General features: G+C 35.2%; 2 protein-coding genes across 2 annotated transcripts in view; both read left to right on the plus strand.

The window, feature by feature from the left end:
• The first annotated feature begins 12149 nt into the window (after nt 1-12149).
• On the plus strand, nt 12150-13317 carry LOC136812726 (DNA polymerase epsilon subunit 4-like). The gene is made up of 3 exons (XM_067069249.1): nt 12150-12403; nt 12645-12771; nt 13014-13317. Exons 1-3 carry the CDS (start codon nt 12179-12181, stop codon nt 13025-13027), a joined length of 366 nt encoding a protein of 121 aa, XP_066925350.1. The 5' UTR covers nt 12150-12178; the 3' UTR covers nt 13028-13317.
• Nucleotides 13318-15554: 2237 nt separating this feature from the next.
• The window catches only part of LOC136812766 (DNA repair and recombination protein RAD54-like), a 71458-nt gene continuing 68833 nt past the window's right edge, over nt 15555-18179 (plus strand). The window contains exons 1-2 of the mRNA XM_067069289.1: nt 15555-15662; nt 15896-16072. Coding sequence (XP_066925390.1) covers nt 15660-15662; nt 15896-16072 — 180 coding nt within the window. The 5' untranslated portion in view covers nt 15555-15659. The remainder of the gene's footprint in view (nt 15663-15895; nt 16073-18179) is intronic.

The following is an 18179-nucleotide window of genomic DNA, read 5'->3' on the forward strand; positions in this document are numbered from 1 at the left end:
CCCCCCCCCGGGATCCAAATTCAGGCAACAACTACCAAGAAGTGGTATATTTACCCCCTAATTTGCCCACAGTGCCCTGATTACAGACAATGAAAACCACAAATAACTTTCCCATTGCTCCTACTACAAAATGATCCTTGTTTCAGTGGTCAGAAATAAAATTGGTACACCATAAAACCGCTTTATGGGTGAAATAGGTCCAAAAACGATAAAAATCGCCTAAAATGGGCATTTTTACCCCCTGGTTTGTCCATTTGCACCCTGGTTTTGTTAGTTTTAAGTCAGCATTGTAATCTTTCAGGATATATTACACGAAAATCAAGTTAAAACTATTTTTGATGACGTTTTAACCAAGATTAGTGGTGAAAATTGCTCAAATAAGGTAAAAACCCATAAAAATGGGCAATTTTACCCCCTGCAGCCCTGAAATAATACTAAATACTGTCTGTTTGAAATTTTTCTGATGTATTGCATCAAAGTCTATCATAACACCTAGTTTGTGTCTCATTAAAAGTTGTTTGGGTAGGTCCCAGACTTAAAAAGGGTCAAAATTTAGTTAAAATACCCAAATTTCCCCCTTTTTTCCCCAGGCAAACCTATAAAAATAATTTTTCACAAAAATATTTTGCCGAAAATAATCATCAGCCTACCTTGAAACTTTTTGCAAAGTTTGAAAGCAATTGTTCAACTGATTGACTAGATACAGCAAATTATATCATCCCTGGAATGGCATTTTCCTTAACAAATCCTTACAAAGGGTAAAAAGTACCCCCTAAACTCGGGCCCATTATAAAAAATTGACCAGGAGTTAGCTTTGGGGACCGACCATTTCCAAAACTAGGATAGTTCAGGATTCCAAAAATGTATAGTTTATCCTGTAGAATCTTGGGTTAAGCAAAAGTGCTTATTTAAGGAGATATAGGATTTGGCTCCCGGACTACTAGCCCTTCGGGCTTGAAAGTCAATTCTAAAGTCTAATTCGATCTTGAAGGGGGGTTACACGAAATTTCTTATTGAATTAAAGAAATATTTGAATTACACAGAGAGTGTAATAATCACTTTTCCTGCTGAGGAGGGGACCTGCCTTCCCACAAACCAAATTTTTTCTTTGTTTTAAATCACGATAAAAAAAGCGTTTTTCGTCTAACAGGCTAAGCTTTTTTTTTTTTTTTTTTTTTTTTTTTTCCTCAAAAATATATTTGCCAGTACCTCGTTTTAAACTGGCTTCCATGAAATACTAAAAAAATAATTACAGGACTGTAGTAAAAACTAAATTCAATTTGTCACATAACAATTGGTCTCTGTAATTTGAATGTTACCACTGTCAATTTTTCTCTTGACAACACGACTCCCCCTGATGCATAGCACAGTTGATCGAATTAGGGCAAATGCAAGTTTCGTTCTGATCCAGTTGAGCGTTTGAGAATACAGATCGTCTTTTTTTTCAGCGAGTAGGGCAGCCAAAGCGTTAATAAAGTTTGCAGCTTCTCTCCCTGTGCCACCATTCGTGGTGAAGATCAGTGGTGTGAAGGATCCTCGGTCAACTTCAATAATGCGGTGATTGTAGTGCGCCTTCTTTTCCCTTTCATTTGCTTCAAAAGCGCTTTTGAGGCTCTTCCTAGAGTACCGCTGAGCGTAGGCATTGAATACCCTAACGTCGAAAAATGCTCTTTGGCCTCTAGTCCAGAACCCCATAGCGCTTATATCCGCTCTTGCTCCTGGTTCACATATTGTTCCCGATGGTAACTCCTCTCCTGTGAGTGGCTCCAATTGTGGTTCGATCATAACGTCTTTTCTCACTTCGCCGATGAAATGGGCAAGAGTGTCTCGAATTTCGTTATGTCTCTGATAGACAAACCCACCCTTCGCACATGATAGCAAATGTTCTACGGTGTATGCTTTTCCACATGCACAGTGGGTAGGCAAGTGCTTCAGTTGCCAGCGGTACCGAATTGCGATGGCATCATAAAATTCTCTTTTCGTCAACGTAAAGTTCTCGTTTTGAAGAGGTAGTGCAGTCAGCCAATTCGAGGCGCCTTTCACTTGGGCAAGATCATTGGCTCTTAGTTCTTCAGGATTCATCTGAGAACGTATTTCTTCTAGTTTGAGTTTTTGACGGGCATCCCTTTCGCGCATAACTTTGTACTTGATCCCATTTCCGTTTCCATCTACATTAAATTCCTTGCGTTGATTAACAATATCAGTTTTCAATGAGTCACTTATTCTCAGAGAGTTACTATGCTCCACATCCGAAATATCTGACAGTATGGGGATTCCAAGACCTCCTAGCTTCACCGGAAGACTGAGTAGTTTCCTTTCCATTGGGCTGCATTGGTGACCTTCAGTCAGGGCAGGGATTAAGTATTGATCGATGGCTTGGTCCAGCGGTCGAAGAACAGGGGATATATCTTTCAAAACACGTATATGATATGTGAATTTGTGGATAATCCCTCCAACAAAGGCACTGTAGGCACAGTGGGGCTGTGACTTGGCAATTTCAGCTAGAGTTTTTATCTCCTCTATCCAGTCCTGTACTTTTGACTGAAGATATTCGGTTTTGAACTCATCTGTTCCAATTGAACCTCCAAGATATTTTCGACCATCTGAAGTAATTTTGATGTTAGTTCCTTCAAATAAGTCTTTAGCTTCTTGTAATTTCTCTTCTTTTACTATCAACCATGATTTGCTAGCTTTGGGATAGTAGCCCAGGCATGGCCCAGCTCTATTGATTTCGGTCCACCATTTAAGTAGGTTTTCAAGCTTTCCTCCACCTGCAAGATCGTCCGCAAATGCAGCTTCCTTAACTTCACATGAAATTGGGTCCTCCTTAAGTAAGTCTAATAATGGCAAAAGGCCAATGGCATAGGTTGGCATAGCCATTGGATCACCTTGCGTGGTTCCTTCACATGATACTAATTCAGAGCCTCCTGTAACGAAAAGTCTAGAGTTTCTACAGTAACAATTGGTGATGTAAGTCGATAGGGCTGGACACAAGAGCTTGATGTTATGAAGGAATGCATCCCGTTTGAGGGTATTAAAAGCGTTAGATGCGTCCACGAGCAAAATTGCGTCTGTACCTTCCTCCGCAAAAATTTCATTTATTGCATGGACAGCTGCTTCGCTGCCTGCTTGCTGTCCAGCGCAGACTTGGAGTGAGCCTGCTGCTTTCATAATGTCCTTTTTAATTACACGTATCAATGTCTTCCCAAATATCCGACGTAAAACCTCTCCTATGCCGATCGGTCTAACTCCTGGATTCTTGTCGAGGGGTACTAGTCTACACGCCAAAAAAGCTTCAATGTTCCTTTCCTCGGACAATGGGTCAAGGTGAGTGCGACATAAAATCTTCAACATATTTGCAAGGGATGTCCTAAGGTCTGATCCAACGGTTCCGTAGTTTCTGTAGGCTAAGCTTTAGCGTGTCGGATGTCGTATGTCACGACCATACCATAAACTCGGTGATCCGGGCGAGGGAGGCGGAAGATGGGCGGGAGGGGCGGAAAACTTCCATCCAAATGATATATTTCGGAATTATCGGATTCACTTCATCAAACTGATTTTTGGCGGGAAATTCGTTGGAAAACATTATTTCTTCTGTGTGTCATGTGTGTCTCTGTCAGTCTGTCAGTGGAGATGTTTGAAGATTTTAGGAAGAAAAGTAAGGTTTTTGATTTAATATTCTAGATAGTTCAAGGTCACTGTGCTGCCAATAGACCTATTGTAGGGCGTGATATCTTATCACAGGGTGTATGTATGTTTTTTTTTCAGATTCGATTGCGTTCGATTGATGTTGTTCGATTGCGTTCGATTGCATTTGATCATCGATTCATTGACCCCCGAATTGTTCATCGCATAATTTCTACAGGAAATCGAAAGTAATTTCATTCGGCTTGTGATGTTTGAGAGCTTGGATGTTGGGAAGCTGCAAGAATAAAACCAGACGATCTCAATTGAATTCAATTCAATTCAATTCAAAACATATATTTACCCGAAGGAAGGGACACCAAGTTTAGAAACCTAATTACAAATGGTGCAACCTAATAAAGAAATGAAAACTATTAAAATAAAATAAAAGTTTTGTAAAATCTAATCTAAATAAAATCTAATGTTAGTCGTATGTTTTTTAAATATACTTTTGTTAAATATTTACATTTTTAGTTTTTTAGTGAAAAATATATACATCTAAGAAGCATTCTGTGTGCAATTACTGTTCCTGATGAGGGGGTGGTTGAGGGGCGTATTTATTAAGGTAGAATTTTCGGACATGTGATACTAAGTCTAGTGGTTCAAGGATTTGGAGATTTTTGTCATCGTGATGCTCTTGTAAGTTATTCCACTGTCGTGAAGCTAGCCGTGTAAGCGAGTGAAGGCCAAAGGTTGTTGTGTTAACGTTTTTGATGAAGAGAAGGCTGATATGGTTAGCTCTAGTCTCAATGTCATGAGGGATTAAGGAAATGGAGAAAGTGGAAAGGCAATCGGAAGGCAGATATCTGTTGAGATAGCGATATATAAACATGATGTTAAGAGTTTCAACAAGATCGAAGAATTTTAGGATTTTGAGTTCAGAGTAAGTTACGGTAACCGATGCTCTGGGTTCTTGAAAAGTCATAAGCCTGATTGCTGTATTTTGCAGGACCTGGATTCTATGTGTCACAGTATTATCACAAAGACCCCATGTTTGACAAGCATAGCGAATGTGAGAAGAGAAGATAGCATGGTATACATTGATAAGATTTGGAAGAGGAAGGTAGTAACGAAGTTTGGAGATAGCTCCATTAGCTCGACGTAGTTTAGTGGCAACAACGGCAACATGTTGTTTCCAAGAGAGATGTTCGTCCAGATGGACACCTAGGTATTTTATGGTTTTGCTTGGAGTGAGGCGTTGACCTGAGATTTCAATCCTTGGAATAGTGTCAAGGGGACGCCTGTTCGACCTGAAGATAATATATTCTGTCTTGCTGGCATTTAGAGAGATATTTTGTTTGCATTGAGCCAGCTGACGAGAACTCTGAGGTCAGAGTTTACTCTACCACAGAGAGACCAAACGGTTTGGGAAAGATTAAGGAGGTGTGTGTCATCAGCAAAATGATAGGTCTCAGAAGTTCTAATGCAATGATGGAGATCATTGATATATATAAGAAAAAGCAGGGGTCCGAGAACAGAGCCCTGGGGGACACCATGTTTAATAGGTTTTAAGTTTGATTTTATTCCTGAAATTGAAACAAACTGGGATCTATTGGACAGGTATGAACTAAACCAGACTTTAGTAGATCCTCTGATTCCATAGTGATCTAATTTTGAGAGAAGAATTTCGTGATCAACGGTATCGAAAGCTTTTTGTAGATCGACAAATACACCACATGCAAACCCACCAGAGTCAAGGTGATTTCGAACTCGCTCTAGAATGTTCATCAGGGTGTGAGAGGTTGAGTGACCTTTTCGAAAGCCAAATTGTCGTGCATAAATTTGGTTAAATTGGTTGAAAAATTCAATAACTCGAGAATACATAATTTTCTCATATATTTTTTCGATATTGGACAAGAGAGAAATAGGGCGATAATTTGATACTTCTAGTGGAGATCCTTTATTTTTGAAGACTGGAATTACTTTAGAAATTTTTAGTACATTGGGAAAAATTCCAGTTGTGTAGGATTGATTTATTAAAACAGAGAGAGGTTTAGAGATTTTATCTTGAAGTAATTTTAGGATTTTTATTGGAATACTGTTTGGTCCAGATGACTTAGAGGAAGAAAAGGACCCAATTATCTTAGCAACCTCATCAGAAGATGTAGGCCTAAGAAATATGGAGTTTTGGTTTCTGTGTTTAAGGAAATTGGAAAAGTTTTGAAAAGATGGAGGAATTTTTTCTCTGATATTATCAGCAATGGACGTAAAGAAATTATTGAAGTGATTGGCAACTTTGTCAGGGCTAGAGTGGACCTGACCATCAATTGAAATAGAGATTTTAGAATTTTTTTGGTCCTTCGTTGAAATGATATCACGTACCCCGGACCAAACTTTTTTCATGTTTTTTGAATATCTTTGAAAGTATCTTGTGTAATAATTGGTTTTGCTTTGCTTACAGAGATTTACAATTTGGTTTCGATAGGTCGCATAAAGGTTGCCAAAGTGGTCAGCAATGGTTTGGGATTTTGATTTGAGAGATTTTCGCTGGTAGAAGTCTCTCTTAGACATTGATTTAATTATTCCGGGTGTAATCCAGGGTTTGAGCTTAGATTTTATCTCACGTTTGGTGAGCCTAACAGTGGGCACATGCCGATCTACAAGCACTTTCATTTTATCATTGAACACGTTAAAGCATTTGTCAGGATCTAGGTCAAACCTGTCAAATAGAGCATCCCAGTCGATTGCAGTGTAGTCTTTGATAAAGTTGTCCTTATCAAATTTGGACCAATTTTGTTTTAGATATGGACCAAAATCCTTAATTTTGTTGTAATTAAGTTCAGGAAAGAGACAAAACTGAGGCAGATGATCAGAAATTGTATAGCAAAGATTTCCTGAGATTGTCATGGAGGTAGCAGGTCCAGAAAAAATATTGTCAATCAGAGTTTTAGAGTGATCAGTAACCCTGGTCGGCACAAGAATATGAGGAAGTAGGAGGTTTGAACCTAGAATGTCCAGGAAGGAGTTGACTGGTTCTTCATCACATTTCAAAAGATTAATGTTAAAGTCGCCAAGGAGGAGAATTTGTTTTTTCTCCTTTGATAATTTGTGTATTAGAGGTTTAATATAGTTAGTATTGAAAAGGTCTATCGACATACATGGATGGCGATATATTGTTCCCACAACAAGGTTGCTTTGTGCAGGTCTAGGGATCTCTACGAAGATGGACTCAAGATTTTTAGCTAGATAGCAGATGCTATCTAGATCTTTCCTTGGAACTGGAATAAGGGATCTAGAAATGTAAAGGGACACTCCTCCAGCTGTTGACTCAGTAGGGGTGAAGAATTTTTTGTAATTTTCTAAGGGGAAATCGTGTTCCCCCTCTTTAGGGTGAGCAAGATTTTCATCATCAGTTGTATTTCTTGATTCAGAAATACCTATAAAGTCAAAATTAATGTTGAGCTGAGATAAAAGGGTTTGAAGTTTGTCAAAGTGTTTGGAGATGGAAGATATATTGAGGTGAAATGCTGAGAGACCCTCAGATTTGTGAGATAGAAGCGAATTAAATTCTTCACATGTAGTATAAGAGCAAGTGTTAGATTAGAATTGTATGTCATCAAAATTTTCATCATTGTCACTGGTTGTTATACCAGTAACTATGTCATTAAGGTTAGAGAGGATAGATTTAAGGTTTTCATTGAGACTAGGGCCGCCAGCATCAGGCTGCTGTATGCTTTCTTCTGGGGGGAGGGGAAGGGCATTATTGATACAACGTGGACAATACCAGTTGTCATTATTATTATTCTCGCTAAAGGATTGGAACTCTTCACGACTGAGGCCCGAGCATTTTTTTTGGTGAACCCATAGGTCACAAATATCACATTGAATGCAGTTGCAGTTGTTGCTAACAGACTTGAGGCATATTGAACAGTTGTACATACAGAAGGCTTTTAAAACAAGTTCAGTTAAGGATAAACAAGATAAAAAATAAAGTTTAAATCTTACGGCAACAAAGAAGAAGTGAGAACCATATTGAAAAAAGTTATTTTAGTACAGATTTTTCTTTGGTGTCGGTGTCTTGAGGGAAATCAGTTGCATGTTCATGATTGAGGATAAGGTGTCTGAAGTCGTCCTCAGACTCGAATGCATGTACATTTCTGCCTCTGAGGTTTCTGTTGGAGAAGCAGACCTTGAGGTTACCCTCAATGTCACTAAAGACAAATTTAATCGAGCTGATACTTTCAGCAGAATGTTGACACAGTCGTAAGGTTGAAGATCGGGTTTTGGTTAGCGATGGACGTGCAGTGATTCCTCTTTTTTTGAGATCATTGCGGTTTTTATAGATTCTGGAGACCACCGAATGTTTGTCAAACCTCATAATGTATGATTGTTTGCCATTTAGAATGGGCCCAATTGGATGGGCTTTGTCGAACCCAGTTATGATTTCATCATCATCTGGAAAAGATTCTATTAGAATTCTCTTGGCTTTAGTTGTCTGCTCGTCAGGCGTATCTTTCTGTGTAGCAGCCACACCGTCCATCACAATACAATTCCTTCTCGAGTATTGTTCCTGTCGGTCCAAATCATTTCTCAGGTGTGACGATGTTATCTTTGAGATAGCCAGGGCAGATTGATTGATGGTCAAGTCTTTCTTCAAAGATATAACCTCCTTACCAAGAATGTCAACTTTGTCTGATAAGTAGTCTACTTTTGTTTGTAGCGCAGCAATAATTGCCCTAAGTTCCTTGGGACTATTGGATAAAACCACTGCAGGTGACATTGGTGTAGAGTTGATTGATGTTGAGAGGTCAGGTATGAGTTCAGTCGGTTCTTGGTTCTTTGATGTTTGTTTGGTTGATGATCTGAGGTTTTTGTTTGATGATGTAGATTTTTTATCTCCTCCAGCCATGGTTGAGTTTATGATAAAATTGGTTGAAGACAGTTGAAGCAAGTTATTGAGTTATTAATGCAGTTTCTTTGAATATTGTATGTTGAAGGATTATGCAGATTGTTGCAGATAGTTGTAGATGCTTTGAAGCTGGAGGAAAGTTAGTTTTTCAAATTGTTCTCAAAATTTTCGTAGCTAAGCTGCCATCTTGTTTCGTCGGCTGCCGTGAAGGATTCGACGATCTAACCAGTCGAACAACAATTGAACCAGTCGAACAACAATCGAACCAATCAAATATTACCCAGAATTTTGACGTTTGATTGAGATTCGATTGCGCTCGACAATTGAATTTCAATCGGTCGATTGGACATGAAAACCAGAATATGATTCTTCAGGGAATCAAAACTACTATAAAGTGCACTTTATACAAACATCAATTTGTCAAATCTAACAAAATTAATAACCGCACTGTCATCATTGACAATAAAACAAACAATTTTCTGTCAAGAGCCTTGTAAACATTCCAACAACTTCCATCGAAATGATCTATCACAGATCAGTCTCCTCGGACTGCGCTAAAAATGGTAGATTTTGATTCCCATTGAATAATCATATTCTGGTTTTCATGTTATTAGATGCTGTTTTAGAGTTTTAGAGCTAGCTTGGAGGGGTAACTAGCCTGGAGATCCATGCTATGATTTCTTATTTTATATTTAAAAAAGTTAATAGACCTTTTCACCTTTCCATCCGCCATATTGAAAATATGCAAAAACTATGCAATTAAAGAAATTATTGATATAAAACCTGATAAAACTTATATGCATAATTGGGATTTTATTGAAATGTAATCTTGTAGAACACGTGTAGAAGAAAGATTGAATTTGAATTTTTGCTGAAGCTAAAAAAACACCAGTGAAGGTAAAAAAATAATCCTTATTCGGCTGACGGTAAATTATTCTCCTGGCAATAGAACCGCCAAATGATCAAATCAAAACATTGATCTGAACCCCCTGATTTACAGCAGCTTTAACTAATGTCTTGGGCAATTTGTTTTAATATTTTCTTACACATGAAAAATGTGGTGACGTCGTAAATTGCAGCTTTCAGTTTGCGTGTTTTGAAAGTTTGATGTGTGTACTCAGTCTTCGTGGAATATTTTAATGGCATAAAAACATGGGAATATGCTATGTCTTTAAGAACTAATTTTTCTAAAAGGCTTTTGTTGTTCTGTAAATATTTCTTTTTGGATCAAGAAATTCCATCTTTTATTTCTAATGATTATGATATTTCTTTATGAGATGCATTGTTGTCTTTTTAATATTTGTGTAAATTTGCATATGTTTTGCATATTTTCCAACTAAATCCAACTACGGCTTTTTCATTCCTGTATTTTTGCATACTATTCAAGATGGCCGATGGAAAGGCGAAAAGGTCTATTAAATATACTGATCGCGAAATATATAGCATATGGTTAGGGCTTAGAGTTTCAATTTTCCAGATCCTAATGACAGTTTGAAAACACAGCCAATCAAATTCTGTCAGATTATGTTATTTTTTCACTGGTCATACTTTTTTTAGAGAAAACGCAAGTTCCAAAATTTGTTTTTTCAGTCTGAGAAATCCTCTTAATTGTACGCTTGACTCCTAAAAGCCTGTAAGCGCATTACACAGTTAAAATTTACGCCCGTGTGAAAGCAAAAAATGGAAATACGGGAGGCACAATTTCTGCATTCAACAGAACAAACAAAATTCAAGACGGTTAGATAGCAAGTGAAATCTATCTATCTATCTATATTTTAAGTATTAAAAGGTCCTAAGACCCATTATCCATGCATACAAATTATAAGATTGTATAAAAATAAAAGGTATATAAAGTATATAAAATTTTAGAGCTAAGAGAAGGCACAAAAAAGAAAGGGGGGGAAACCAATTTTCCAATTTTGAATTGGTAAGGGAGGAAAATGAAAATTTGAATAGTAATGGGGGGAAAGAAAAGAGGTGGGAAAACATCGATAGTTGGCAAATTCGGTGGGGGAAGTGTGAAATCACTTCAATTTTATCTCAGCAACCAAGATCAGTCCACATGATATCATGTGATTAGATCATGATTGAAAAATTAACCAATTTTCGTTCTATTTTGTCTAGTATTCCATTTGCAGCAAAGTTTTATGTTTGTGTCAGGTTGAAATTTGAGAAATTTATACGGGTATATGGGGGGAAAATGATATTTTCAGAATTTTCTGGGGGGAAAGCAAAAAAGAGGGTGGAAACTAAAAAACTGAAAAGTCATAGGGGAAAAAAAGAGGGGGGAGATTTAATAAAATCAAGAATTTGGTGGGGGGAACAAACCCTGGAGGACACCATGCTTAAGTTGGCTGAAAAAAAGAGAAGGGAGAAAAAAAGCTGTTTTCGTTTAGGATTTTCATGAGAGTGATATTAAGTTATCATAGAACACAGATAAATAAAAATATTGTGTACTTACATTCCAATATATGAAAAACAATGCAAATTGTAGAGGGTACTTTTCAAGTCAAGTCAACTTCCAGACATTTCGCTATCATCCTCGACTGTCCACAAGGTCTTTTTGAAAATCTTTTTTATGAGACCCTTGGAATCATCGTAAACAAAACCATTCTAAATGACTTATACCAAAACCCCGTCCCTTTGTTCTGAAAATCCAAGAAAACTATAATCTTCAAATGTGTTTAGGGAGTCCATTTATAGTGGTTTGGAGAAAAAATATTTCCTTTATCCTTAACTAGTAGATTACAGGTTACAGATCACACAACTTTCTATAAAGTACAATTTTAAACACCCACAAGATTAAAGAAACCTTAGTATTATTGTTTTCTTAGCAGCAAAACATGATTATAAAAAGACACGCCCCCCCCCCCTTATTTGGGGGGGGGGGTGTAAATCTAAAATCGGCCTAAAAGTGGGTGGGAGCTGTCTCATTTTTTAAACTCAGGGGGGGGGGCCTAAAAAAGTGGGGGGACATGAAGGGCTTCACTAAAGTTCTGGGGGCTAATTACTGTGTAACTGATTCCACATCTAGACAATAACCTTCTATTATGGAAAAAGTTAGGCCTCTTGGCACATTTCAGAGGGCAATTAAGAACTAAACGGTGCATATGTTTTCTCAATCAGAACCTTCTAATATGTTTTTAAAAATATATAATTTTTCTTTAGATTTCTTTTAAGAAATATTTAAAAATTTATAACATTGTAATCGAAATAATATGGTGCCGAATTATTTTTCTTTGCTGGGACCTGAACCTTGAAAGTACTGTTTGCAGGGACCTGAACTTTTAGATTTCAACTGGGACCTGAACCTTACTGAAAAGTGGGGGGACCTAAAACTTAGGGGGACCTAAATTTGTTGGGGGACCCAACCCCATTCGGAGCCATGAAATAATGATGAACCACTGACCCAAAGTAATACTGAGAAATTTGGTGCGGAAATATTGATCCAATCAGCGCGCCTATATTGCGAGCGAAAAAGCAAAACAGCAACGCAGCAACGCAGTGCATCAAAATACCTGATATCGAAAGTGAACAGTAATTTCACTGGATTCATAGATGATAACAGAAATTATGATAATTAGATAACTTTTATCTTCTTTATGCATTGTTTTGTTTTGAAGCAAAAGAATCTACTTAATTGAAATGGATATTGACAACTCACTTGAAGATGGGAACATTTCACTAGAAGCTACTGCTAATGAGAATAACAACAGTACAAGTCCCCAACAATCTTCTGAAAAACAAGTTATACGTGCGCCACGGGATCCAAACAAGTTCCCAACAACAAGAATCAGGGCTCTAATGCGTATGGACTCTGATTTGAATATTGCAAGTCAAGAATCTGTCTATCTGATATCAAAAGCCACGGTTTGTACTATTTTTCAACTCTTTTTTCTTCCATCTCATTATCAATTGATAGAATTATTGTTGAAATTTTATTGAATATACACCCTATTCTTTGATGCGTTTTGCCTATCATATAAATTAGTAGTTTCATTCTAAACTAGCTAGACAAAGACCATTCAGATTCCTTAGCTAATAATTTCAAATTACTTATTAAAAACAATCAAAATGTGACTTGAAAACAATTTTCTCTTATATAATGTAGGAGTACTTTGTCCAATACCAAGCAAAAGAAGCTTACAAGAAAACTGCGGCATCTAAACGAAAAACTGTCCAAAAGAGAGACTTAGATGCTGCGATAACAGAATGTGATGGAATGGCATTCTTAGAAGGTAATTTGCTCCTTTAAATATAAATTTATAAATTTTTCCACACTTGCAACTCAAAACTTTTTATCTTTTTCTATTTTAAGCTTATTGGGTTATAATAAGGTTATAATTTAACCTCATTTTTAGAAAAAATTTGCCATGCTTGTGCACTGCCAAGATATATTAAATTGTATTTTGAATTTGTTTTTAAGGCTCAGTATGTTTAGGATCATAATAATACAGCTTTCTGCATCTTTGCTTTTTAGGGGCAATTGATTGAGATACTTCAAAATAATAATGAATGTTTAACTTAAACCAGATGTTTGTTGAATCATATTGACAAAACTTGGGTTCTGATTGGCAGATCTCTTACTGATGACCAATGGGTATATCAAGGCTCAAGGACTTAAAACATATATATGTTTTGTAAAGAACAAGAACTTTTAATTGGCAATAACACGATACAGCAAAATGTGAAATTTTTTGTTAAGTTTTGTAAATACAATTTTTTAGAAATAAAAGAAAACATAATTATTTAGGAAAAAATTAGTACAGTACTGCTTAATTTCATATCCAATGCTTAAAATTATTACTTTAATTGATTATCTTTTTCAAGGTCAATTAGATAACATCTTATGCTGTTTTCTTTAAAGGGGACGTCAGCTTTGGGATATCATTTTTACCATTTGTTTAGAAAAGATACCTACGATGAAAAAAAAGTGATTGCAAAAAGAACGAACAAAAAATCTTTTTTTTTGGCTGAGTTATTCAAATTTTAATTTCTATTGTTTTGACTCTACGATGGAGAAAATAAACGAAGGAGAGTAAATTTGTGACGTAGTTAAGGTGTTTTTGTTTCCCCTCCTCTTTCTTTTAATAACAAATTTCTCCGAATAACTCACAAATATCTGCTCTTTTTTGCCAACGATTTCTAGAACAGAGATCCTCCATTTTCCAAGGCACTAATTCTATACTCAGAACAGATCGTATTTCAGCCAAGTATAGATAAACTGGATAAAACTAATGAACAGATAAAATTTTCTGAAGGAAAAAAAGCAGATCGACTTTTCTGTTTAATAATTATGAAATCTCTCTCTTTTTATTGAAAATCTTGTTTAACAAATGTTGTTTAAAAAATAGAGAAATAACATTTGTTACGTCACAGATTAAAAAAGAAGGGAAATTTTCAAACGTCTATTATTACGCATTGAGAAAAAAACTTTCAATAATATATGAGGCCCGGAAAACCCGAGTTATCTTTCCCGAGTTATTTTTCCAAGTTACGGAAAACCCGAGTTATGACGTCATTTTCAGAAAATTATGACGTCACACTCGAATTTATAACTCGGTTTTTTTTCCTTCCATTAAATTTTCGAGTTATTTCATGAATTTTAACTCGGTTTTTTTTTCTTCCTTTAAATTTTCAAGTTACTTCCAGATTTTAACTCAGTTTTTTTTTCTTCCATTAATTTTTCGAGTTATTTCAAGATTTTTAACTCGGTTTTTTTCCCTTCTTTTAAGATTTCGAGTCATTTTTCTTCCTTTAAATCACTTGCTCACAAATAGTTTTTAGTTTTCTTTTAAATTGGTCCACGGTGTACATCTTTCTTGATCTTCTTTCATGTCGTCAACTGCCGCAAGCATTTTCTTTTTCGCGTTTAGACAAAATTTCATTATTTTTTTCACTTGCGTTTTTATTCATCCAATTAACCAACTAAACTAAAAACATAAAAATCACGAAAACAGACACCCCTGGAGATATTATTGTTTGGAATTGGATTTCACCCCCTTGTTGTTTTATGTTGTTAAAGAAACTTTGAAATAAGAAGTGAGAAATCGAAAGGTGGTGCACCATATACAATAAGGTATTTTAGCAAAAATGGCATCAATTCGCTCGAAATTTTAAAAGAGGGAAAAAAACCGAGTTAAAAATCTTGAAATAACTCGAAGAATTAAAGGAAGAAAAAAAAACCGAGTTAAAATCTCTAAGGAACTGTAAGGAAATAACTCAAACATTTAAAGAAAGGAAGAATAACTCGAAAATTTAAAGGAAGAAAAATAACTCGAAATCTTAAAAGAAGGAAAAAAAACGAGTTAAAAATCTTGAAATAACTCGAAAAATTAATGGAAGAAAAAAAAACCGAGTTAAAATCTGGAAATAACTCGAAAATTTAAAGGAAGAAAAAAAAAAACAGTTAAAATTTTTTAAATAACTCGAAAATTTAACGGAAGGAAAAAAAACCGAGTTAAAATTCATGAAATAACTCGAAAATTTAATGGAAGGAAAATAAACCGAGTTATAAATTTGAGTGTGACGTCATAATTTTCTGAAAATGACGTCATAACTCGGGTTTTCCATAACTCGGAAAAATAACTCGGGAAAAATAACTTGGGTTTTCCGGGCCTCATAATATATAGCTCGTTTTGATCGTCTTGTTCTAAATTTTCTAAATGTAACAAAAAATGTGTGACAAAAATTCGGGCTGACGTCCCCTTTAATAGCATATGGTGGGAAAATGTAGTAAATTTTACATTCCAACCTGCCCAATGAGAATATTAAAAAAAATTAGATAAATTAATATGCTAAATATCTATTTGAAGTGATGTTTTGCTTTTATGATTTATATTAAAATGTTTTTGCAAACTCAGCTTTTTTCATAGCTTTTCAGACCTCACTTTTACTGTCAGTCTGGCTTTCAAAAACTTCTCTTTAAAGATTTATCTTGTTATAACAACTACAGTAACTATTCTGAAAAGCCATTTTGATACTGTCTGATTTTTACTGTATGTTTAATTCTTTTTTAAACAGGATTGACTAGAAAAAAGAAAACAGAAAATTGAAATGAATGTAAAGGAAGTCAAACAAGAAATGGCTTGAATATGATTTTGTGGATTCCGATATAAATAAGATAATGGTATGTTAAATTTCTTCATTTTTAATAAGTTATTTCTCTTGATTGGATGATGATTGATGATAACTTTTGATGAAAAATCTATATTGTTCTCAATTTTATTAATATTTTTACAAACAAGAAATATCAGACTAGGAGTAGGAGCCCAATCAAGCTTCTGGCTAAAGGCACTTACTATTGTTATGATAATAATGAATTTCTCATTCTTTCAAACTCATTTGTTTTCATATTTTTAGAGACGGAGTAAAGCTCCAAGCCAGAAGTTTTCACCAACCCAACAACTGTCAACAAATGCTCGAAAACACAAGAAAAATCCAGCGTGTAGTGACGATGACAGTGATGAAGATTACAACCCATCAGATTCTGATGAAGAATGCAGTCGGAGGTCCTCGAGAAGATCTACAAAGAAAAAGGTTCTAAAATACTTTTTCAAAATACAATAGATTACATTTGGTCTTTTTAGACGGGGCCAATTTAATTTGTTGTTTTAGGCGAGACCAATTTAATTTGTTGTTCTACAGGCAGATCTTTAGCAAAATATGAGTCTGTCGATCGGTAAAATAAAAATAAGATTTTCCTAATAAAGGAAGGTAATCAGGCTTTAAGTAATATTTTCAGATAATCTTGGTCGAAAATTCATCATTCATCTTTGATGGAGTTTGTAATAAAATCTTCCGTGCATAGAATTCATGATTCTAGATTATTTTCAACTTTTTTTAAGTCTAAATATTTTAAATGACTAGTATTGAAAATTTATGGCATAGGAAATCCAATATTATTATTTTTTCGTTTGCAGCTGCTGGGTCGGTTGTGCCCGTAGAACAACAAATTAAATCTGATTAAATTGCTCAGGCGAACCCGAAAAAAAATTTTGTTTCCGGTCCACCGGCCGGGTGAAAATTTATTTCGTCGTCACCCGGCCACATTTTTTTTCGTACATCATCGTTAGGGTTAGGGTTAGTTTGTTTGTTTGGAAAACTTTCGTGAATCAGTTTTTGAGGCGTGTGATTTATCGCACGTGATATTTTATACTCTACTTTAAAATGCACGCCTAGAAATCACTTGGAATGAAGGTTTTATTCTGATCATTGTTATAGAAATGAAATTTTATTCATCTCAAACTAAACCCTGCATTGTTTTTGTTAATTCTTGCTTGCAACTCAACTTTTAAGAATGTTTTTTTTTATATACAACTTGGTTTTTATAAAAGAATATGCTGATTTGTGAGTAAACTAAATAAGAAACATTCATAAAGTGGGGACTTTCAGTAAGTAAACGCTTTGTTTTATTAAAAGGAATCATGCTGACTTGTGAGTCAAATAAAAGAAGAAACATTCATAAAGTGAGGATTTAAAAAATTGGGGAAATGTTTCTGTCACTCTACTTTTTTCTCAAAAAAGTTCCCTTCGTAATCACCAGTTTGGAGCTTTAGCCATTGAAGATAAATATTCAAAATGAAAGAGAGTGTCCAGTTCTTAGAGATATTGTAACACAATTGAAAATATAAACGATGAAAATTAAGTATTTGAATAATCGCACGCCTAGACCACTATAAATCAAAATCTAGGCGTGCGATGATCACACGTGAATTTTTCTTATGCCGAAGCCTGTAGCAGTGTCAAGTTACTACAGATTTAAGGTAAAGAAGACCATCATTTTAACTTCTACGAGTGCTTTAAAAAATCGAGTTTTGGGATCGAAATTTAGCAAAAAAAATTTTTTTGCGGCCGGCCGGGTGAATGTTTTTTTCGTCACCCGGTGGACCGGGAAACAAAAATATTTTTAGGGTTCGCCTCACGCCTTACAGGCCAAGCTACCTAAAAAAAAGGGTTGGTTGGTGAAAAAATAAAAATAAAGATAGAATTTCACCTATAAAATTTTCTAAAAAGGCAGCAAAAACTACTACAACTTGACGAAAATGCGAAACAGAAAATAAAAAAAAACAAAAAGGTTGAATTCATGGATAAAATGAAAAGTTGAACATAAAATTCTCAAAACCTTGGAAAAAAATAACCAAAAAAAAAAAAAAAATATATTGGTAGTCTTTAAAGCAATGAAAATAAAAATGTACTACAAAAATTAATTTTCTTTTTATTTCGATTTTTGGAATTTTAGGGTTGATCGGGCCCGTAAAAGAACTAATCAAATTGGTCTCGCCTTACAGTTACATTATAGGAGATTCTTTGGAGATCTATTTCCCCTGCGCTTTAGTATTAGCAGATCTCAGATTTTAAGGATGTCAAAATTTGTATAAGTGAGTCTTTCATTCTCATTTTGCAGTTGAAAGGAATCATGGGTAATGGACCACCTTGCTCTGATAACGATTTTCTGTTGGTCTAAAATTTATTGGGTCTAAGCTGCTATGGGTATGATCAGTTTTGATTACCAATAATTATTTATTTCGAATGTGAAATTTCCTATTATTGAAATTTTCATTATTAAAACAAACTTTTTCTGTGGTAAATTTTGCACTCATCCTTACACTTGCTACAACAATACAGTTACTAAGAAATTTAAGAT

The sequence above is a fragment of the Clytia hemisphaerica genome, unplaced genomic scaffold, assembly GCF_902728285.1.
Source record: "Clytia hemisphaerica strain Z4C2 unplaced genomic scaffold, Clytia hemisphaerica genome assembly, whole genome shotgun sequence".
Lineage (NCBI taxonomy): Eukaryota > Metazoa > Cnidaria > Hydrozoa > Leptothecata > Clytiidae > Clytia > Clytia hemisphaerica.